The sequence below is a fragment of the Narcine bancroftii genome, chromosome 3 (assembly GCF_036971445.1).
Source record: "Narcine bancroftii isolate sNarBan1 chromosome 3, sNarBan1.hap1, whole genome shotgun sequence".
Lineage (NCBI taxonomy): Eukaryota > Metazoa > Chordata > Chondrichthyes > Torpediniformes > Narcinidae > Narcine > Narcine bancroftii.
Window position 1 is genome coordinate 177,614,486 of NC_091471.1, and position 25,730 is coordinate 177,640,215.

General features: G+C 38.7%; 1 protein-coding gene across 5 annotated transcripts in view; it reads right to left on the reverse strand.

Annotated features, from left to right (window-relative positions):
- LOC138757891 (serine/threonine-protein phosphatase 2A 55 kDa regulatory subunit B gamma isoform) overlaps positions 1-25,730 on the reverse strand; it is a 351,812-nt gene that overhangs the window by 305,917 nt on the left and 20,165 nt on the right. The window contains exons 1-3 of one of the 5 annotated variants that reach the window (XM_069925968.1): positions 23,510-23,647; positions 19,870-19,968; positions 14,807-15,184 (exon numbers count right to left, since the gene is read on the reverse strand). The exons of 1 other annotated variant lie outside the window; for it this stretch is intronic. In XM_069925968.1, the coding sequence (XP_069782069.1) occupies positions 14,807-14,987 (181 nt within the window). In that variant the 5' untranslated portion in view covers positions 14,988-15,184; positions 19,870-19,968; positions 23,510-23,647. Of the gene's footprint in view, positions 1-14,806; positions 15,185-19,869; positions 19,969-23,509; positions 23,656-25,730 lie in introns of those variants that run through there. 3 more of the 5 variants (XM_069925967.1, XM_069925971.1, XM_069925972.1) reach the window with 3 other exon arrangements.

A 25,730-nucleotide genomic window follows, 5' to 3' on the forward strand; every position in this document is an offset into this window, starting at 1 on the left:
CACAGCCCAATTTGCCGCAGACCTATTTAGGTGCAGAACTATTTCAACGCATATTCAGGCTCAGTTAAAAGCATTAATGAAAGCATGGTAGGAATTGATAATACTTTATGTTTACATGGAATTTAAAAATGTTTATTCTCTGTAGTAAAAATGTTAGATAGTTAAGTTAATTATGAAAATTTTAAAATATGACCTTTATTCAAGATTATGGGCTATCCCACTAAATCTTTTTACGAGTGTTTGTATTAGAGTGTCTGCTTCCCTGAATTTCTTTAATTTCAACAGAATATTGTGCCCTGCTACAAGATGCTCATAGTAAATGTCCCTTCCTCTCTGAACTTTTCGTAAACTGTCAATAAATTACCAAATAACTGGATGTTCCACTCCAAGTTCACATTGTAATCTCCTGTGAGCAGCTTCTGCATGATTGTTTGTTCTGTCCTCATTGTTTAAAGTTCTTTCATATAAATTCCACATTCCAACTGGAAAAAGCAGTGGACACCTACCCATTTTCTTTGTGTAATCTTCTATCTACATAGTTATCCTCAAACCAGTCCAGCAGTGGTTGGTGTTCATCTGGAAGCACATCAGCCAAATGTTCAATAGCTTCAATGCACTCGTTAAAATCACTTGTGCAGTTCCCTCAACAGTTTCAGCAGCTCGTACTTTTATCTTTAAAATTACGGTATTTTTTTCCACCTTTGATGCCGAAGCTGCTTGCCAATGTTCATTCATTTGTTTCACTAGTTCACCATATCTAACGTGAATTCAAGCCTTGCAAATGTCCTTCCTCTCATCTCCACACAGACACACACACACAGACACACACACACAGACACACACACACAGACACACACACACAGACACACACACACAGACACACACACACAGACACACACACACAGACACACACACACAGACACACACACACAGACACACACACACAGACACACACAGACACACAGACACACACACACACACAGACACACACACACACACACACAGACACACACACACAGACACACACACACAGACACACACACACAGACACACACACACAGACACACACACACAGACACACACACACACACACACACACACACACACACACACAGACACACACACACAGACACACACACACAGACACACACACAGACACACACACACAGACACACACACACAGACACACACACACAGACACACACACAGACACACACACAGACACACACACAGACACACACACACAGACACACACACACAGACACACACACACAGACACACACACACAGACACACACACACAGACACACACACACAGACACACACACACAGACACACACACACAGACACACACACAGACACACACACAGACACACACACACAGACACACACACACAGACACACACACACAGACACACACACACAGACACACACACACACAGACACACACACACACACAGACACACACACACAGACACACACACACACAGACACACACACACAGACACACACACACAGACACACACAGACACACACAGACACACACAGACACACACAGACACACACACAGACACACACACAGACACACACACAGACACACACACACAGACACACACACACAGACACACACACACAGACACACACACACAGACACACACACACAGACACACACAGACACACACACACAGACACACACAGACACACACACAGACACACACACACACACACAGACACACACACAGACACACACACACAGACACACACACACAGACACACACACACAGACACACACACACAGACACACACACAGACACACACACAGACACACACACACAGACACACACACACAGACACACACACACAGACACACACACACAGACACACACACACAGACACACACACACAGACACACACACACAGACACACACACACAGACACACACACACACGTATGTATACACACGTATGTATATATAATTGGTCCCAAACAATTTTGAGGCCACTTGTTGAAGTGTACTTGAAAGATGCACATTGTGATGCCAAAAACAGCAGGTGGGAAGGTCCCAAGAGGGAAAGTATTCATCATAACACAGGCAAAATATTGACACCATTGCAAATTGTGGGAATGGCAAAATTACTGACATGCCCTATTTGCTTCGACAAGTCAGACATGCCACTGTGAAATAAAAATTGTTACAGCATGTTTTGTGAGCATTGCTGCTCAGCATTCAAAATACAGTTGGTTTTCAATTGAAGCTACTTCATTATCACTCTATATACCACACTAACTATAAATTTCTTCTACTACCAATCAGCAACATCTACAGCACACAAAACACATCACAGGGTGTTCAAAACTTGCTTGGCTTTCCAGAACTTGCAATATTAACTGCTTAAAGGAACATTGTCAGCAAACATATGAGAGACCAAGTGCCCTGATAGATACAAATTGCTGTTCGATCACTGGGCTGCACCCAAGTGCTGGAACTCAATGCCCAATATTACTCTAGCGGTCGATTCATAACGATTACACCAATTAAACATGCCACAAATTGAAGGGCATTTAGAGACAAGCCCCAAATGTTGGTCGCTTCAGCAGTGGTCATATGCCACAAATAACTTCAAAATGGCAGCAATGTGTTTCCAAAATCAACTTTAGGGAGTACCTTTACCAGAACTGCAGTTCTCCAAGCTTCTTACAACTGACAGCCATGAACAAAAACACAGGTGGTAGGGGTAAAGGAAAAGTGGGTAGGACAGATGGGCAGGTGCAAAGAGCAGAACATCAAACATGACAGCACAGTACAGGTCCCTCAGCTCACCACCTTCTGCTGACCGAAATCAACAAACCCAACCATCTAATTTTTCTATACCTCACATCCATAATCCTCTAGTTTTCTTGCAACCTTATGCCTGTCTGAGAGTCTTGTATATCCCTGTTGTACTAACCTCCATCACCACCCCAAGCTCTGCACTCCAGGCACCCACTACCCTGTGTAAAAACTTACCCCTGACATCTCCCCAAAACTTTCCTCACTGATGTCTTCATGCATTTGCTACTTACTGTTGCTCCATGGAAAAAGTGTTGGCTGCCCACCCTATCTCTGCCTCTCAATCACCACTCATCCTCCTTCACTCCAAAGAGAAAAGCACTTGCGCTATTATCCTTGCCATAGGAGACATTTCTCCAATCCAGGCAACATCCTGCTCAATTTCCTCTGCACCCTCTCCATTTTTTTTCCACGTTCTTCCTGTCATGAGACAAAGAACTGAATACAATATTTCAAGTGTGGTCTCAGAGTTTTAGAGCTACAACATTACTCCACTCATCTTGAACTCAATATCCTGCCTAATGAAGACCAGCACACAATAAGCCTTAACTATCCTATCAACCTGAGAGATCTGTGGATTTGGACCCCAAGGTCCACCTGTTCAACCACACTGTTAAGAATGGAGCCATTTAAAATGTAATCCACCTTCAAATTGGACCTTCCAAGAGGTGTCACTTGACACCCAATCTGGATTGTATTCCATCCACCACTTCTCTGCCCAATTCTGCATTCTATCTGTACCCTGTTGTAGCCTTTGACAACTTTCTACACTATCCACAACACCTCCAGCCTTCATGACATATGCAAATTTACTGACCCATCCATTGCCCAGGTCATGGCCCAGTACTGATTCCTGCAGAACTCCAATAGTCGCTGATCCCCAAACAGAATACATTCCATCTAGTACTACCCTCTGCTTTCTACAGGCAAGCTAATTCTGAATCCACACATCCAAACTACCTGACACTATTCCATTTCTCATCAGACCACTGGCCTGTGCAAGATATTTTATCTGAGCTGCAAGTCTATTTTGACTATGAATGTGACCTTGCCTGTGCTGATATTCCTTCCCTCCCCCTCCCACTGTGCAACAGTCACAAAATCCTTGCAGGTGAAAACAAAGAACTGGAAAAGCCAGCCGAAACAAAGAAAGAAGAAACAGATGTTAACCATTATGTGACTGGAAATAAAAGCTTCCTTGAAATACTGAGGGAGAAGCTGACATGGCCTGCAAGCATCACAACCTTCATGCATCTGAATGTAGTTTCTCACCAAGACATTGGTCAGGACGAAGTTGCAGTAGAACTAGAACAGTACAGGCCTTTCAACCTTTGATGTTGTGCTGACCCATATATTCCCTCCTAATTTAAAAAAAAGTACTAAACTCTCCTTCGCCCATTACCCTCTATTTTTCTTTAAATATGTCCAAGAGTTTCTTAAATGCCCCCAATGTTTCAGCTTCCAACATCATCCTGAGAAAGGCATTCCAGGCACCCACAACTCTGTGTAAAACAAAACTTACCCCAATGTATCCCCTCAACTTACCTCCCTTCACTTTGTACACCTGTCCTTTGATGTTTGCTGATCTTGTCCTTGGAAACAGGTGCTCGCTGACCACCCTATCTATCGCCCCTTTCACTCTGACACCTTGTCCTAGTAATCAATGGCCAATATACAGGCTGAGGGTCGAGTCTAAATGATCCTTAAATCGCCATGCAGGCATCAAGTTACACCAAGGATGGGCGGCCTAGGTAGGTTGCATCATCCCCAGGGTTGGCAGATACCTGCACGCTGATTAGCCCAGTGTGAAAGCGACATGGACTATCCAGGGACAGAGTAGTGACGTGTTGATGACTTTTTGCACAAGGGCAGGAACATGAAGGAAACAAAAAGAAGATATAAACTTTGTATTTAATTTACTAAATCCTGATCAATGTATTTCTTCTTTCTTCTTTGGCTTGGCTTCGCGGACGAAGATTTATGGAGGGGGTAAATGTCCACGTCAACTTGATCTTATATTTAAACACAATTAATCATTATAGCATAATTAGGATTATATATGCACCAACAGTACAAAACAATTGATAAAGGACTGTGGTAGTGGCAATAACACACATAGGTGTATAATTTAAAGATTATGGGAAAATCATGGATGAAATACACGCATCAAGCGATGGCACACCTGCCCTCCCAGAATTCCATGTAGCAAAGAGAGAGGGTGAGGAGACAAGCTCTCTCAGCCAGTGCGTGTGACACTGAAAGCAGCTGAACAGTGCAAGCCAGGAGAAGCTGGTTGGAAACAAAGGGCAGATGACTGAAAGTGCTATCTGTCTGATGTTTCTCTTGGAATAAGTGAAACAGAAAGGAACTTTGTGGTAGCCTGAAAGAAAGAGGTTATCATCTGGAGAACCCTGATGGGGCAAGTTTCATCAGCGAGACATTGAGGTGACTAATGGTGGTACCTCCGTTGCGGAGCAAGTATCTCTCTGCAAACCTCCAAAGAACCTTCATGTATAAAGTTCACCAGGCTTTGGTGCTTGAAAGGTAAATGTTTACTGATCAGGAATTCTGTGCACAGTCTAAGAATTGCCTGCATCCAGAAAACTTGGAAGAAGAAGTGAGATTGAATTCTGAACCGAAGAACTTTTCTTAAATTTACCCACACATTACATACATGTGTGCTTAGAATTAGAAGGGGGTTAATTTGGGTTAGTTAAGTATAGAGATAAGTTTGATTCTGTTTTCATGTTTAAAGATAATTAAAAACAACTTTTGTTTAAGTAACTACTTGTCTTGGTGAATGTCTATTGCTGCTTGATTTTGGGGTCCTTTGGGCTCATAACAGTGTGAAAGGACACGGAGTACCAGTTGATAGTGGTCTAGCATGAACAGCAAAAACACCTTTAACCGGTTAATTGAATGGCCAATTTACAGGTTAACCAAATTGAAAAGGCCTTATACCTCTCAATCAAGTCTCCTTTCATCCTTCTACACTCCAAAGAGAAAAGTCCCAGTTCTGCTTACCTTTCAAGCCTCATAAGACTTTCCCCAATTCAGGCAACATTCTGGTAAATCTCCCCTGTACCCTCTCCATTGCTTCCATGTCCTTCCTATAATGAGGTGACCGGAAATGAACACTATACTCTAAGTGTGGTCTTAACCAAAAGTTTGTATAGTTGTAACATGAATTCAGTTTCCTAATTAATGAATCCCAGCATCCCATCAATATACACGTGATTATTATATGCTGTGTACATAAATGTGTACTCTGGTCGAGACAAATACCATTTGATCTGTCCTCCTGTTATTAAATTGATGAGAAAACAGCTTGTATTCAGATTGAAATGAATAAAATTGGAGAAACTATTCTAGAGCCATTTTTGTACAAGTGGAATAGTGAATTATTAAAAGGAAAAAGTACTGATTTTAAAACATTTACTGAAGATATGGAATGAGATCCATGCGGAGAGAGGAATTAAAAATTATCAAATACTCAAAATGATATTAAGACAAAAATCAACTTCTTCCTTTTACTTTGACTAACTCTTTATTTGATAGTTGGTGCAGTAAAGGTTACAGACGATAAAAGACTGTTCAAAAGTAAAAATGCTGAAAAACAATTGGAGAAATACACATACAAAATAATAATTTGCATATCATCAACAAATTATATTTAAAAAAGAAATTAGGTATGAATTTAAGACTTCTGGAGAAAAGTCCATTTTAATATTTAGTTACAGATACATTTGAGAAATTTATTACTAATATGTATATAAAATTGAAAGATACTATGGGGGTAAAAGGATTTATATAAATCAAAACAAAGATGGGAACAAGATTTAAATATAAAAATTCAAGAAGAAATAGGGTCAAGATTGTGTCAAGAGAGTATTACAAATACAATTAATGCTAGATACCAAATGATTCAAATTTTATTTTTTTTTTTAAACATTAATTATACTCGTATAAATTAAATGGTCTTAATTCCAATCACTCTGATAAATGTTTTTGATGTAATAAAATAGAAGAATTCTGGAAGGAATGGAGTATATTACTAGGACAAATTATGAAGATAAAAGTACAAAAATATCCGAAAATATTTGTGCTTGGTCATATACATGAAGCAGATACAAAATTGAAGTTGGATAAATATTAAAAAAAATGAGTGTAGCAATAGCAGCAGCGAAGCAATGTGTAGCAATGATGTGGAAAACAGAGAATTTTATAACAATAGATAGATGGAACATTTAAATGCAAAACTGTACACCATTAGAAAAAAATACTTAATAGTTTGAGGATCAGGATTTTTTGACATAAGATTTTGGAATTGTGTATGGATTTTGTGAATAAAAGTCCATCCATATGCTGCACATCGCCCGCTCCTCTCAGTTAATAATAATCATTAGAAAATAAAATAGTTATGATAATAAAAGGAAATGTATGGATGTAGGTGTTTCTTCTTTCTCTTTCTGTTCTTTGGGAGGTAGGAGGGAGGGGGTGGGGAGAACATGGAAAAAATTGTATCATTTTGCATCATGTTATAAGATATTATTTCTATTGAGTTAATTTGTATTGATGTAAATGATAAATAAAATTTTCAAAAAATAACATTTGATTTGGTTGTAAATATACAGTCAAATGATAATAACCTTGACTGGAAGACATACAACACTTAAAGTACGGTATCTCTAAAAATCCTTTGCAAAACTGTTCAGAGAAACATTTTCCTCCCATTCTCTCAACTATTTCCAAATCCAATCATCATCATTTCCCTTAAAAACAAATTTCTTCTCAAACACATGCAAGGTCAGGTTCATTTATGCTAAAAAGAACATGATTACTCAAATGTGAATTTAGCATCACACAAGCATTAGAAGTTTTGCCTTACACTCATCCAACTTCACTTTTATTCATTATGAATATTCCTACCAGGATGCGACTTTACAATATACAATACTAAAGTCCGCAGATACAGTTGCCCCTTTTCGACTGGCATCCCAGTTAATTGGCTGTGCAGTATCCCAGGATAGGAAGCCCTTTGTGCCATTTCCTCTTGGCCACCCTTAACTGCAACACAACTGATCCCCAGGGATTGAAGTGGGTGACTTTCTCCTGTCCCTTTTCCACTGGGTTTTATCAGCACACCGGTGCCAACTGTTGTGGATATGAGTAGGGGTAGAGATAGTTAATCCCCAATGTGAAATGTCATTTGACACCAGCATTCAGACAATGTTCCTTTTCCACTGGCATCCCAGTTAATTGGCTGTGCAGTATCCCAGGATAGGAAGCCCTTTGTGCCGTTTCCACTGAGCCTTCCGTAACTGGGATACAACCGATCGCCAGGGATCAGAGTGTTCGACCTTCAACTGGAAATGGGTGATTTTCTGCTGTCCCTTTTCCACTGATTTTACCAGCATGCCAGTATTAGCTGATGCTGGGGATACAAGTAGGGGTCAAGGTGGTTAATCCCCGATATTAAAGTTTTCTATTTCCACAGGTCCCCATGCCAGTTTATTACTGGGACAAGGACCAGTGGAAAAGGGCTTTAGTAGCAAACTTCACAATCTAGTGTGTGAATTTTTCCACCGAAGATTATCATTATCATCATTTCTACACTGCTCATAAAATCAGATTCCATCCATTCACCATTGTCAAATAACCTTTATTGCCAGCATTTTCTCTTATCACTTTGGCAACACTTGTGCAGTGTAGATAAAGCCTCACTGAATGGAGAACTAATGCTTTTATTAGCTTACAACACTGGTAGGGATCATGAACAGGCTTCAGAGGGGTTCTGGATTTAGGCAGGAAACCAGGGTTATATCCGGGTCCCCGGGGGAGGAGTGAGGAGGCGGGACCAGTCGCTAATACAGCACACTTCCAGTGAATCCCAGTTCACTACAACTAGTCCCTATTAGTCTTGCTCTCGAGTGCAGAAATCTTCAACTTTGCAGCCCAACAATTTAAAAATTGACAATGATGCGCTTTTTTATTCCACCCAATACAAAAGGGAAGAGATTCCTTGCCAAAATATATAATGGCTGGATAATGCTGCATGGCCATTAGCTTCTGCAATGCAGCAACTTCCCATCAGTTGCCCAGAAATCTGTTTCGTTATTAACATAGGATAACCACACTTAATAATTAGCAATAAATCTCTTGAATGAGGGGTGTGGGTGCATAGAGTCTTATTATTGTGTTTAAAAAGTTAAAAATTAAAACAAATTCTTGCTGTTTTTAAATCTACCCCTTCATGCCAACTTTGCCCATTTTTCAATACATATTTTTTGTCATTGAATTCTAACTAAAATTCATGCTTATCCATGTACAAGTGAAGAAAGCCCCTCACGCCTCCATGCCAAACGTCTACTGTAATGCTCACGTCACCCTGTCGCAAATTTCACCAGTGAGAACCTTGTAGTAAACTGAAGAAATTCTTGCCCATCTGGTTTGTCTCATCATTCACGTGGGTCCCTGGTAATCCATCATCCATACAGTTGCATTGCCATCTCACTATCAACAGCAGGAAAATTTATAAACCTGGATGTGCACCAACAAATCCAACTCACATGCCAAGTGGTTCCCAATTCTAATAAAATCTGCATAATCTGCTTATTTTAGTCATGTTACCAGTGTCATCACTATATACTACATTTGTCAACAGGGGGAGCTACTTCACAGTTTAAAACGCCTTGCACCATGTGCAATATTTAAGTTTACTTCTCACCATTAGATCTCTAGCTTCATCCACTTTATGTACTTAGAGATCACAAAGAAGTTTAAATCCTCAAATCACACTTTACCATGTTTTGCATCAGTTGGTTTTGGGGGAAAAAGATCCAATGTCTTTAAGTTCAATTTATCAAGGCTTTTCACATACTGTAAACTATTTGACCCACACTGGAACTTCGAACATTGCATCCTCTCCACAACAAACAAGACAGGACCAAGACTTTGATCCAGAAGAGGATGAGAGAATAAACAGACAATAAGAGACAAACAAGGATGGCAAAAGCAGACAGGTGCTCTTCAACTTACAATGAGGTTATGTTCCAACAAACCCATCACAAAGTGGGAAAAAACCCACAAGTCGAAAAAGAAAACCACACCTATCATTTTTTTTTATATAATTAAATTTTGACTACTTTATTCCACACTAAAAAAAACCATTAATGTACATAGCTGAAGGCACACTGAACATGAAAAATATTTGAATCATTGAACTAAAATTAATTGCTGGATGGTCCCATCGTGAGTAGCGTACAGTGTATCACAAGCATGAGAACAGATCGGAATTCAAAGTTCAAAGTACGGATTTGAACCAACTTTGAAAAATCACGTCATACCATCGTAAGTTGGAGAGCACTTGTAGTCTTAAGTAATGCTTCATAAATAACTTTATAAATGACAATTAATTATTTGACCATTATGTTTTTTTTCCCCATGGGAATCCAAAAGCCCTTAATACTAGAGAACCAATTTTTTTAAACAAGAATGAGGAACTGATGTCATCAAAGCATTGGTGAAAAGGGGAACCAAAAAGTTGGTGCAAATAAAAGTCATTATATTCCAAGGACATCCTGGAAGAAAAAAATTTCAAAAGGTGGCAGTTATAAAATACTCTGGCTATCTTCCAAAATTGTGCATACATTTTGGATTGTTCCCATGAATTAGAGCAGGTGTTCCCAAACTTTTAACCTCCATACCCTTTTGGGGAGCTCTTGAAAATTGCAGAACCCCAATTGTCAATTACGATTTAAAAGACCTGGTATCTACACAAGCATAGCAAGAAATTAAGTAAACTCACTAGTAGTAGATTAACTACCACCTGGGCCCAAGGCTGAGCTTTAGTAAGGCCCCCCCCTCCCCCAACCTTGCCTTGTCATATGCTTGGCCTACTCCCTCTCCACCCCGGTGCCCTTCGCAACAGTCCTAGTTATCCTGCCGCCCCTCTCTCCCAGCTGTGGCCCAGGCCATCCCTTGCTCCCCACTGTGTCAGACACCACCAGCTATGCACCCTTCCCATTGTCCACTTACTGCAGGTGACAGGCCGGACACTGGTATTTCAGAGCCCCCTCTAGCAAATGCCTAAAATCTCCATGCTGCCACCAGCTCCCAGAAACCACCGTGCACATCACCCTGGCAACGGTGTGGCGCCAACTCTGGCTCACAATCACCAGTTTCACCCATATAGATCATTATTATTCCCTGTCATTTCTTCCGCGGAACCCCTACACCTTTCCCTAGGACTCTGGAATCCGTGGAACCCAGTTTGGGAAATGTTGGAAGAGTACCAGATACAATTAGTCAAATGGAGAGCAGGAGAGAGAACAAACAGAAGCCATCAACTGGTTTGCCTCATGTCAGTGGTAGGGAAAATGCTGGAATCCATTAATGAAGAATGTAATAATAGACTACCTTAAAAAATACAAATTAAGAATTACTTTGGTTTCATCAAAAGAAAATCACTTAACCGACAGGAGTTCTTTGAGAATGTGACTAGTCAAATACATAATACTAGTACATTAGGCGCATCTGGATTTTTAGCAAGCTTTTGACAAGGTCTCACACAAGGGGTTGGCTATCAAGGTGAGAACAAAAAGAGGTGTCATAAGGTGCTATAACACAACTACCCTTTGGCCCACACCAAATATCCATTTATTCTGGTGCTACACTAATTGCATTTTACCCCTCACATTCTTACTCGTTTTCAAACTTTACAATGCATCTACACACAAGACATATCAGTGTACAAATGATTGACCAACTCGCACATCTTTGTTATGTGGGAAGAAAATGCAACCCTCCAATAAACCCATGAAATCAGAGAGAGAACATGCAAACTCCAGATCAACAGAACCAGGGATCAGGGTTGAACCCAGGTTTCTAAACTTGTGCAATTACATAACTATGCCATTTCAACTAGATGGCCACCAATGTTGCCTGGGAGGTAAATCAGGTTTGGATGATTGGCTGGGATGAAGGATTTCAATCAATCAATTTGGCAGTTTTGAATTTTTATTTCAAATTCTTGATCAACTCGTTTTCCATAGCCATGCTAAGATTCGAATTGTGGACCAAGTTACTCGTCTAGTCATATCACCTTCATACAAACTACCATCTACAAATGAAACCCACACTCATTCATGTCAGGTCCATATGTTACAACAAGTCTCCCAGTCAGACACTCCCTCCACAAGTTGCGAAGCTCAGATCATCCACAGCAGTAGTATATTCATCAGATCTCTGAATCAATGATCAAGCCACTCGCTGTTAACCTTTACTGCCCAGGTTTCACATGGACCACATTAAAATCAGTTGGGTAAAAAAAAATCCCTTCCTCATCTCTCCATTACACTGCCCCCTGCCATACCCCAAGACTAAAGTCTTGTACAAACTCTCTAAATTGCCAACTCTTTAAATTGTCTACATTCAACTGAACTATGGACTTGTTCAGGCAACAAAATTTAAACTGGCTCCAATGCTCTCCACAGACAATTCCTACACAACCTTGTTTCTGACATTTCTCTCCTTGCTCAATATTTTCCAGAACATGGGGCACAGATAAAGGTGCAGGACCATCAATTACATTCAAGCATGAAGGGGACAGGCCAACCTTAGTGAAATCTTTCACCTGCACCCCGATGGGAGGCAAGCCCATCCTCAGGACCAAGTATACCAGATACTTCCTCATCCTCAGGATCAGTATACCAGATACTCCCTCATCCTCAGGACCAAGTATCTCTATCCAGATGGATCCCGCATTCTGCACTTTAGATCTTGCATCATCTCTCACTAACGCTCTAATCTCACTTTAATGAAAAGAGTGCAACCACTCCACCCTTTTCTTCCTGCTGATCCTTCCCAATCTCTTGATGCTCTTGGATGCTTCATTCCCAATCATCTCTGCCCTGGATACATGTTTCTATCATGGCCCCTGTACCACAAACTTTGTACTGATTTGTGCCACAAGTCCTTTGACCCAATTTCTAATACTATGAAACTAAAAGGCAAACAGAAAAAGGCATACAAATGGTGGAAATAGAAATTTAAAAAAATGCTGGAAATGCCAATTACTGTACTGAACTCATTGTCAGATCCAGAAGCTTATATATAACTCACCACAGTACAAGCTATCTCTCCTCAAGCTCTCAAAGGTCTTTTGAATAGAATTGCAGTAGGGTGAAGGAGGGAGGGAAGGGAGAGGGGGAAAAGGGGAGAAAATGACACTGTGTATATTCAAGAGGGAAATGTTTGTGTGTATTTTGGTCAGTATGGTTCATAGTGTGAAAAATATTTTTTTTTTAAAAGAATAGAATTGCAGTAAAGAATAGAATGGTGATCAGAAATCCAAATGGTCCGTCACTGGGAGCTTGGATCCATACTTACAAACCGAACAGAGATCCCTTTAAACAATAAGGGATTACATCACAAGCAGAAAGTATAGCATATTAGAAAATTGGAGTAAAGTCATAGTTTCGCCATGCACCCATGTAACTGTGTTTGTGTGTAGGGCATTGAGCAACCCTGATGGAACCCTAAATACATGGATGCCAGTTTCACATTCAACTGTAAACAGGTTAAATTCAATCACATTGACGATATGTCAGCTCCCAGCTTTCTGATGGGAGTGAAATTGTTGCATTTATTCATAAGATGCACCAATATTTAATGTTAACACCATGGAAAACTTATTTGATCAATTGACTGTAAAAGCTAGTTTAATGGAAAAATTTTTCTATATTTCACAATTAAAAAAAATCAAAATAGTTTCCATTGCCAAGGTCAAGCTGGTAGCCCAATGGAATATTATGATCAAATGATCACATTTATAATACAATCTTCAGAGTGTTTTTGGCAATATCATCCTAATCAATGATCACATTTGACCATTTCAAATCTTGACTGCAAAGGATTCTCATCAGGGCATGCAGAGCATCATTTTATTTGTGCAACTGTGAAAATAGTCATCTTTGATTTGCTTTGAGAAATTAAAAGCTGCAGATGATGGAATTTTGAGCAAACAAACTGCTGGAGGAAGTCAGCAGATCAGCAATATCCATAAGCAGAACTGGTCAGACATCACAGAGACCAAAAATGGGATTGATATTATTTACAAGGCAAAAAGGAGCTGGAAAGATCCAAAAGGCAATGTGATATTAAATAAAAAGGTGGGAAAGGTGGAGAGACTGGAATACGGACTGTTGGGGCAGTGGCAGATTAACTACCACTCTGGCTCTAGGCTAACCTTTATAAGGCCTCCACCCCAAACTTGCCCCCCGCCCCACCCATCATTGAATAGAATAAAGTGAAATTATTCCATTTATTAGCCATTGAGTGTGAATCAGTGATTGAGATATTCAGATAATATGCCTGTAACAGTGGAGGTGATTGTGAAGCTTTGTTAACTGTGACTTGAACATGCAGGTGATAAAACTTCTCATACACTTTTGTTATTAGAGGGCGTAAAATGGTCAAACACACCATTTCCCAGGTGAGCCTTTTGATTTAGACATTTGATGAAAATTTGCAGGTCAATTCATAATACATCTTGCTACCACCCTTGATTCCAGATCACAATATAAACCTGCAAAAAGCCACTCCTAAAATACATATGGCAATAACCTCATTTTCACAATGCTGTGATTATTAAACTGATAGTGGAGCAATACCAGTCTCGCAGAATGCCAGTTTATTTCGGTGTCAAGATTGGAAATGTTAAACCAACAATAGAAAGATTTAAAAAGTTGCAACTGCAGAATCCAATTTGGATAACAGAGTTCCTGACTGCAATCTTTGTGTAGTAATTGTCTGCTATGAACACTATCAGAAATAGTCTAATAAACGAATTCCAACCAAACAAGCTGAAAAAACATGAACAAGAATCTAAACAATTAATTAGAGATAAGAAAGAAGTTTTCCCCTCAAATTAAGCAGGTGAATAGCCTTCAAATGATTATGGCAGTTGCAGACTTGCCTTCCTTCTGCTTCTGATGACTGGCTCCAAAGATTTCATAGGACATCAAGCTGGCCCTCGGTGCCAGGATGATGCCGTTGGTGGTCATAGCAGCAGGCATGGTTGGCTCGGCTTTGGCATATACGAATTGCAGCTCCCTTGCCTCGTTCTCTTCTTGCGCTTGCTGCCTGCAGAGAACCATCTGTGCAGCCTCTCTGTGATCAGCATGCACTTTTACAGCGGGCGCATTTCAGGGTTCGAGGTTAACACTCAGCTTGGAGCTTCAGGACAGTAGGCAGACCTCAGACCCTCATCGTTCACACCAACACGTCATGACGTGCGACGGGTGGTGATGTCATGGAGATGGGAAACAATCTTGTGGAGAGTTGCAGCTGCAGCCTGCAGAATGAAGTCCCAAAAAGCATTGCTTGTTTATTTGTTTGGACCCCAATTGAGATATCAAATTAGTATTTATAATGAAAATAATATATACAAAAGTATTGAAATATTTCTGGTGGTTCAGGCCCCTTTATCCTCCAGGCCCCAAGGTTTCAGCCTTATGGTTAATCTGCCACTGCATTGGGTAGAGGGAAGAAATGAGAGAGAAAAGTTAAAGCAGTAGGAAGTAAAGAGATGGGAACAGTGGAACAAAGTGGGCAGGTGACATAAAATTATAAAAATTAATATTCATGACATGTTCAAGGCCCGCCTCCCCCCACCCGGCCTGAATTTCCTATGGCGAACCATTGCAATTTCCTACACCATTCTCACAATACACCTGACCTCCTTGACCATTGTCAGTGCAAGGCCCAACATGAACTTGAATAACACATATTCCTTGTGGCCAGCATCAAACCCAACAACCACAAACAGATTTTTTGTAATTTTGCAGTGCCTTCCATAATGCTTGAAACAGAGTTTTTTTTTCCTCCTTTTTTTCCCCCCATCCTCCAGTTTTAAATTTGTAATCAAGCAATTTGCATGTGATTAGAGGGCACATTCCAGATTTTATTCAAAGTTATTTGTATACATTTTGGTTTGACCATGTTGAAATTATAGCACTTTTTATACAGAGCCCCCTCATTTCAGGGCACACTTTGTGAATATTCAGGTTTGTTTAATTGCTTCCTTAGTCTAGGTATAAGAAAGCTGGACTTGCTTCTTAGCTTTTGATCACCTTTGGAGCATGTAGTTGCCATTTTTCAACACAAGGACCAGAGTTGTGGCAATGAAAGTCCTCATTAAGTAGTGGAAAGGATCAAAAATTTCAAATTCCTGGGTGTCAACATCTCCAAGATTTTGTCCTGGAGCCTCCAGGTAGATGCAATCACAAAAAAGGCTCGCCAGTGGCAATACTTTGTGAGGTGTCAGGAGGTTTGGTATGTCACCAAATACTCTCGTAAACTTCTACAGGTGTACCGTGGAGTGCATTCTGCTTGGTTGCATCACTGCCTGGGATGGAGATGCCAATGCTCAGGATAAGAAAAAAACTCCACTAAGGACAGCTACAAGAGGCAGTATCTTAAGCAAGCAGCCCCTGTCCTCAAGGACCCCCACAACTTTAGCCATGCCCTCTTCACTCTGCTATCATTGGGTTAAAGGCACAGGAGACTAAGTCGAGTGCTCAATTGCACAAAGACAGCTTCTTCCCCGCTGCCGTCAGTTCCTGGATGATCTTACTTTTGACATTTTGAGCACTATTTTTTTTTTTTTAAAAAGATGGTTTGTATGAATGTTTGCACTGTGATACAGTCACTTAACCAATTTCATAATTTACTCTGGACAATAAATTCTGAGAAGCCATTATGAGGATGAAACAAGAATAAAAGTGAGAAACTTTGTTTAAGTTTACAAAGTGTTACAACATATTTTCAATTTAGATAATTGTACCTTTTCAGTCCAACTCTTCTGAAATTCCTTCTAACACAGTTATCTCTTTCTCTAAATTCTGACTTCCTGACAAATACTGTTTTTTTTATAACTCTCATTGTATAACTAATAATCTGACCCCTTATACCTTTCAAGGTATGCCTTGAAAGCATACCACAAAATAAATTTACTCTGTACTGAGCCATTTGATCTCTAATATATTCAATAAATTCAGGTTTCTTTAACAACATTTCATTAAATCTCCAATGGTAGGGGGCGTGGCAAGATGGCATAGAGGACAGATGTGTGGTCCCACCCTTCCTCAGCTAGTTTTTTTAAGCACCTGTTTTTAAAGTTTATAAAAGTGATTAAAAATTGTATTTTTACTTTTGGGAACATTAGTGGGTTATAATGGCTACTAATGTAAAAAAAAAACGAAAACTCAACCGCAGAAGAAACTACCTTTTAAAAATGCTGAACAATTGAGGCCTACCTGTTCAATTGAAGCCACGGACCCGACGTTTGGAATCTCCAAGGTGCAGAGAACTCCTGCCCGGCTAAGTATGACGCCGGCGCCAATCTTGCCTCCGCAAGATGGCACTGGCTTGATGATGAGTTCAGCCAGTGCCGAACCACGGATCTGCAATGTCGGGCACGCAGGCGACCTGGCTGAGAGAAGAGCCCTCGAGCCCGGGCTGCTGTCAGGTGGGCTGGGGATGCGCAGAATAGTATCGGAAGTCGCACATGGGCAGTCCCTGGTCTTACTGGGCATGCACGGTGCTTCAAGGGTCTGGGACTTGTTGGAGTGCGTGTCGGGACGCCGTCGTCAGATGTACAGTCTGCAGCCACACCGGGAGGGGACCAACAACACTGGAAGAAGACTTACTTTTACTGAGCAGCTTACAGGAACAATTGGAGGTGGAGAACAGAGAAGGTATGTCTGAAAATATGTCTGCAGTTGAGAGTGATGTTAATAAATGTATTAAATCAGTGGATACAGTGCAAGAAAATTTTTTAAAAATTGAAACAGCTTTTCTTGAATGCAAAAATCAAGTTGAAATAATAGGGAAAGAATGGAAAATTCATTTGTGAATTGGGGAATTCAGAAGAAAGATTTATTGAAAAAAATTAACGCATTGGAAAATTAAAGTCAGAGAAATAATGTGAAAATTGTGGGTCTCCCAGAAGATATTGAAGGGTCCGATCCAATAAAAAATTTTAAGAACTGGATTCCCACATTGAATTTTTTTTTCTGGGAAGGCCTAGAATTGGAATGGGCACAGCGCATTACGAAAGAAACAGTTACCGGGACAACCACCACGGGTAGTTTTAATTCATTGTTTGAAATACCAGGACAGAGAAATGATGTTACGGTTGGTGGTGCAGAAGGCACAACAAAGTCAAACTCCAATGATGGTCCAAAATAACAGTTTTTTTTTTTAAATGCAGATTTGAGTCAGGAGATTATTAGGTGACATCAGGAATTTAACTCTGCTAAAGAACCATTGTGGAGGAAGGGTTACAAATTTGCTTTTCGTTACCCTGCAGTATTAAGTCTTTTATGGTAATTTTCAATCTCAATTTTTTTTTTAAATGTCCATGATGCATTAGTTTTTGCTAATTCTCTACCAGATTTGCGAGGATATGGAAGATCTTCACTGCCGTCACATAAAAAGGCAAATGGAAATGGGAATGGGAAGAATGGGAAAAATGTGAAGAATGGAAAGAAAGAAGTTTTAACACAAAGTCTTATTGACATTGAAGATCCGGAACAATCATTGGGAATGGAGTCACTGGGTTGAATATATTTACAGTATTTCATTGTGTTGATGTAAATAATGTATTTCTGGCTGGGAGGGTGGATAGCACTGAAATCTCCACTTGTAGGGTGTACCACACCCAGTTTTTTAGGGCGTTATTACCTTTGGTTAGTTTTTTGGGGATAATTAATATTCCTTTTTTTTGAAAAAAGGATTTTCTTTAAATATCTAGGGGAGGGATAGTGATTTAAGTTATTATAAGGGGAGCGATATTTTATAGTGAGAGATTATATTGTTAATTTGTAAGGATGTCTAATTTGAAATTTGCAACTTTTAATGTTCAGGGGTTAAATAATCCGATTAAGTGAAAGCTAGTTTTGGCTTATATTAAGAAAATGAAAATTGACATTGCTTTTTTTTTAACAAGAAACTTACTTTATTGAAAAAGAACATTTGAAATTGAAGAGAGATTGGGTTGGACATGTATTTTCTTCTTCATTTAATTCTAAGACAAGAGGTGTAGCAATTTTAATTCACAAGAATTATTTCAGATGCTTTTTTGTTAAATCAAGCTAATGAAAACAACATAGTTAGGGGAGATTTTAATTTTGTTTTGGATCCTTTACTGGATAGATCTCCAAAAGTATAAAGAAATCAAAGATGGCAACACAAATTGGGGCCTTGATGAAGGACTTAAATTTGGTGGATATTTGGAGAAGGGTCAATCCTACGGAGAAGGATTTTACTTTTTATTCGTCCCGACATGATTCATTTTCCAGAAGATTTTTTTTTAATAAGTATCAGCACATTTACAAGGAAGAGTATTACAGATGGAATATAAAAGTAGGGTTACGTCGGATCATTCTTTATTATTTTTCTCTTGCACAAGTTCAAAAGTGGTACATTCATCTTATAGATGGAGACTTAATACAATGTTAGAAAAAAACAATTTGTTACTTTGTTTACGACTGAGAATGCCAATTCTGTAGATAGTTGTTTTGTATTATGGGATGTATTAAAAGCTTATTTAAGAGGGCAGAATATTAGTTATACTACTAAAGTTAAGAAACAGTATATGGCAGAGAGTTTGGAACTGGAGAAGCAAATTGCTGAATTGGAGAAGGAATTTCAGAAAGATGTGACAGAAGATTAAACAAGTGGCCTTGGCTAATTTGAAATTACGTTATAATACATTGCAAACTTATAAATTTGAGCATTTAATTAATCAATCTAAGCAATGTTATTATGAGTTGGGTGAGAGGGCACATAAGGTATGGCAGTTAAAGACGGAACAGGTTTCACGGACTATTAATGCTGTTAAAAAGAATTCAACAGTTACTTATAAATTTCAGGAAATCAATGACCAGTTTTATTCATTTTACAAAAAATTGTATACTTCTGAGGGGAAACAGGATAGTGGATCTATTGAATCTTATTTATCTAAATTAACATTACCAGCATTGGAAGAGGAGGATGTTATGGAATTAGAAGCTCCGTTTACAGAATTTGAGATCAAGGATGCCAAATGGGAAATCACCAGGGGCGATGGATTTTCTGTGGAATTTTATGAAAATTTTAATGAAGATTTATCCTGTGTTTGAGGAGGTATTACAACAAGTAACTGAAGAGCATGCCAGAATCTTATTCTAGTGCTTTAATTACTGTAGTTCCAAAAAAAGATAGAGTCCTGTTGAAAGTGACTTCGTAAAGACCTATTTCTTTACTGAATGTAGATTATAAAATCATAGCAAAAGTGTTAGTAAATCGACTTAACTAAATTAATACATATTGATGAAACAGGTTTTATTAAGAATAGAAATGCTTCAGATAATATTCTTTGATTAATTACTTTGGTCAATGCATATCGACAGCACCCCAACCAAAAGCTTTTGACAGGGTTGAATGGGATGTTTTATTTAAGGTTTTGGAAAAGTTTAAATTTGGCCCTTGTTTTATTGGTTGGGTTAAAACTTTATATACTAACCCGATTTCCAGGGTGGTGACAAATGGCCAAGTTTCATTACCGTTTAAATTGACACGTTCAACCCAACAAGGGTGTCCATTGTCACCAGCCCGGTTTGCATTGGCTATTGAACAATTAGCTCGAACAATAAGACAGAATGAACAGATAAGAGGGATGAGAGTTATGGATGAAGAGTACAAGATTAATCTATTTACAGATGCTTTGATATATTTGACAAATCCAGAACAATCCAGGAATGTTTATTACAATATGGAACATTATCTGGATACAAGGTTAATTGGAATAAGAGTGAAATTTTGCCAGTTGGAGGAGTTAATCAGAATATAAAAATATTATTAAATTGAAATGGTCTGATAAAATTAAATATTTAGGAATAATTGTCAATTTTGATTATCAATCTTTATACAAGTTAAATTACGTTCCTTTATTAAAAAAGAATAAAGCAGATTTAATTAAGTGGGAAGATCTCCTGTTAATACAATTAACTTGGCCAATTAAAGTCAAGATGACTATTTTTCCTCGAATTCAATATTTATTTCAATCAATACCATGTTCTCTTTCAAAGGGATCTTTTCAGGATTTAAATAAAGCTATGAGAGAATTTTTATTGAAAGGCAAATTACCATGGGTAGTATTATATAAACTTACTTGGAAGTATGTGTTAGGTGGGCTTCAATTACCCCATTTTCAAAATTATTATGAAGCAGCCCAGTTGAAATTTATTAGTAGACTGATGGATTTGGACCAACCTCTGAGTTGGGCTAAAGTTGAGATGGCTTTTATATTTGAAGTTGAGGTGCATCAATTTATATTTCGATGGAATGTAAATTTGTTGCAGCATTATAATATGCCGATATTAAAAGTATGGACTAAAAAAAATAAAATTTTAGGATCAAAGGTAAATTGTCAATTTTAAACCCATTATATAACAATCAGTTTATTCCTTTTTCAATGTTTAATAATCATTTAAAGAGTTGGGACTAAGGGTATTAAGATGTTACAGGATTGTTTTGTAGAAAGACAGTTTCTTTCTTTCAATCAATTGAAAGAGTGGTTTTGATATTGCCGAAAATGCTTTGTTTGTTTATTATCAACTTCGAGCTTTGGTGAGAGATGATTTTACCTCTATTAACAGAATTCAAGTCTTTGATTTCTTCTATAGCAAAAAAAGCATTATATTTCTGTTATGTACCAAGTATTACAAGACAATATGGATAAACTGGAATGGGAGAAGTCTAAGCTTAAATGGGAAAATGATTTAGCTTTTATTTTTCCTGAAGATTATTGGGCAGATATGTGTCATGACAGTGTTACTAAATTGACGAATGTGCGGTATGGAATTAACCATTATAACCTTTTACATCAGTTGTATTTAATTGAAATTGAAAAAAAATAAGGTTTTAGTAATTCTGACTTGTTTTAGATGTGGTGTATGTACTGGTACTTTTTTTTATTTTTTAACATGCTGTTTGGTCTTGTGTTCATGTAAAACCCTTTTGGCAAGAAATTTAGTTAACTTTGGAAAAATTATATATTAAATTACCACTAGATCCATCTATTTTTTTTAATGGTTATATGATTCCTTTAAAGGAATTAGGGTTGGATAAATTTCAAATTGCATTTGTACGCTTAACATTGTCTGTAGCTCGAAAATGTGTAGCAAGTACATGGAAAGATAAGTGATTTATATTATGCAGTGGCATAATGAATTGAAAGCTTTATTGTTATGGAAAATTACATATAATCTGCATGATAATTATTCTTTTTTGTTAATAAGTGGTTACCATATTTGGAATATATAATAAATCAAAATTCATCTGAATGCAAATATTCTTAGTTTCTGTTTATAGATTTTTGGCTCTTCTTAAGAGAGCTGGCTGATGGGGTGGGAGGGGACATTTTTTAAATATATATTTTTCTTTGTGTTTTTTTATTTGTTTTATATATCTTTGGCTTGGCTTCGCGCACGAAGATTTATGGAGGGGTAATGTCCGCGTCAGCTGCAGGCTCGTTTGTGGCTGACAAGTCCGATGCGGGACAGGCAGACACGGTTGCAGCGGTTGCAAGGGAAAATTGATTGGTTGGGGTTGGGTTGTTCCTCCTTTGTCTTTTGTCCGAGGTGGACTCTGCGGTCTTCTTCAAAGGAGATTGCTGCCCGCCAAACTGAGGCGCCAAAATGCACGGTTTGAGGCGATATCAGCCCACTGGCGGTGGTCAATGTGGCAGGCACCAGGAATGTATGCTGTATTATTACTAATAATCTTTCAAATAAATAATTTATTTTTAAAATCTCCAATGGTAAGTAGTTTCTACCACCTCAGAACCAGTACAGGAAATTAATAATAACGAGTGAACAGACAAAACCCTACTCTTATATTCAGCACGAATAATTCAACCTTGCAATTGTGCCGATACCAAAAATAAGTCAATTCTAGAAAATGGATCATAACTGGCAGAATAGAATGAAAAATCTTTTCCAGTTGGATTTAACGGTCTCCATATTTCCACTAAATTTAAATCTTTCATCAACTCAGTTATTCTTTTAGCCATTTTAGTTGTTCCCCACCCCCCCAGTTTTAGGAGATTTATCCAATAACGGACAGCTACATGTATTACAACAAGTAACTGAAGAGCATATGAAACAATAACAGATCCAAACAACAATAGAAATCCCCTCCTACCAAAATTTTCTTATTTGATTGATTCAGATTCAAAAATGTATCTGGAACCAAGTCTACGTCATCTTCATTTCATGCGTACACATTCATCAGGGAGAGCTTCTGAAAATCTCAAATTCAAAGGCCTCTTTCCATTTTTAATCAATTCTATAATGTTCTACAAAAGAACATTCTAAGCTCTCTTATGTTTTAATACTATTCCTTTTTTTTTCAATATTTTTATTTAAATTGAAGTTCCACATTGAAAAAACAGTACATAAGAATACATTAAAAGTTTTTTTTAAAGTGCATTACACTTAGATCATGTCAGTTCATCCAAGGAACCTGCATTCTCAATTAAACAAATATTACAGTAATATTTTATTTTAAAAAGATCTAAATCCACTACCAAAAACAAAAGCTGTTTGGGAAGGAGTGGAAAAAAGACAATTACCTTATTAGTAAACACTTCTGTATTCATATCAAATCAGGTATTCTGAAAATAATTCATAATAGGTCCCCAGTGTTTGAAAATTTAAATTGGATATTGAGCATCAAATCTTCTCTGAATTTAAACATGACATCACAAAGCCATTGAGCATGAGTCAGCAGAACAATGTCCCTCCATCTGAGCAACACTGCCCGCCTAGCCACAAGAGAAAATAAAAGCTAATACATGTAAATCAGATGCTGTGAGAGCTATGCCACTCTCTCCAACAATACCAAACAAGGAAGTTAAAGGATTAGTCTTAAAATTAGGAAAGTTCATATAAAGTTTTAAATACTTCATTCCAGTATTTCTCAAAGCTCTGCCATATTCAAAACATATGAATTAATGAAGCATCACAATGATACATCTGCATAAAAATGAGATAATTTGACTTTGGACATGTGAGCTCTATGGACTACCTTAAATTGTAGTAGGGAGTGGGAGGTACATAAAGATGAGGTATTAACCTATTTGAAAAATGCATTCCAAGTTTCTTCAAAGATTAAATCCTGAAGGCCCTGTTTGCAGACTTTTTAATTTTATCTAAAGGAGCCCCTCTTATTCCCAACAATATGCCATAAATGTTAGATATTGAACTGTGATAAAGGTTGCAAATTAAAAATTACAACTATTAAATTCTTAGCAGTGCTCATGGGGAATGTATGCAATTGAGATGGCAAAAAAATTCTTAACCTGTAAGTGATTTAAAAAAATGAGTATTTGGTAATCTATATTTAACTGACAGTTGTTCAAAAGAAGCAAGACGTCCTTCGATAAAAAAATCTTTATAATATTTAATGCCTAACCTATACAATTATTTAAAAGCTTCATCAATCATGGAAGGTCGAAAGGAATAATTAGAAAAAAATACAAGAGAAAATCTCAATCCAAAATGTTTTCTAAGTTGTATCAGGTGTTGTGAGTGAGGAAACAGGTTTGGTTGGTGTCAAAGGCAAGGACCCTGAACAGAGTTTTTGTAGAGAAGGATTTTAGCGTGGAAAAATGGTAACTGATGTGTCTCTCACCCCGCCCCCCACCCCCCCCCCCACACACACACACAAATGGCAAAATATTTTTAAGCCTACAAACCAAAACTTTGAATAGTAATTTAGTGTCAACATTGAGTAGAGAAATTGGCCTGTATGAAGAGCAGTCAAATGGATTTTTATTCTTTAAGAATTAGTGAGATGAAAGCCTCAAAAAGACTGTGACAATTTGCCCAATTTAAAAAAGAAACAGAACAAAACATAACATTAGGTGAGATGCCCGCTTCCCAGGGCAACCATTGCCTGTTTACGGTGGTGGACCTCACCACTCGCTGGCTCGAGGCGATCCTGATGCCAGACGTCTCCACCGACTCCTACTCCCGAGCATTGTTGCATGGTTGGGTCGCCCTGTTTTGCGGAAACCGCCAAAATGTTTGGCCTGGAAGTCAGCCTGAAGAAAACTGAAGTCCTCCATCAGCCAGCTCCCCACCATGACTACCAGCCCCCCCACATCTCCATCGGGCACACAAAACTCAAAACGGTCAACCAGTTTACCCATCTCGGCTGCACCATTTCATCAGATGCAAGGATCGACAACGAGATAGACACAGACTCGCCAAGGCAAATAGCGCCTTTGGAAGACTACACAAGAGTCTGGAAAAACAACTAACTGAAAACCTCAAAGATAAGTGTATACAGAGCCGTTGTCATACCCACACTCCTGTTCGGCTCCGAATCATGGGTCCTCTACCGGCATCACCTACGGCTCCTAGAACGCTTCCACCAGTGTCGTCTCCGCTCCATCCTCAACATTCATTGGAGCGACTTCATCTCTAACGTCGAAGTACTCGAGATGGCAGAGGTCGACAGCATCGAGTCCACGCTGCTGAAGATCCAGCTGCGCTGGGTGGGTCACGTCTCGAGAATGGAGGACCATCACCTTCCCAAGATCGTGTTATATGGCGAGCTCTCCACTGGCCACCGTGACAGAGGTGCACCAAAGAAAAGGTACAAGGACTGCCTAAAGAAATCTCTTGGTGCCTGCCACATTGACCACCGCCAGTGGGCTGATATCGCCTCAAACCGTGCATCTTGGCGCCTCACAGTTCGGCAGGCAGCAACCTCCTTTGAAGAAGACCGCAGAGCACACCTCACTGACAATAGGCAAAGGAGGAAAAACCCAACCCCAACCAACCAAT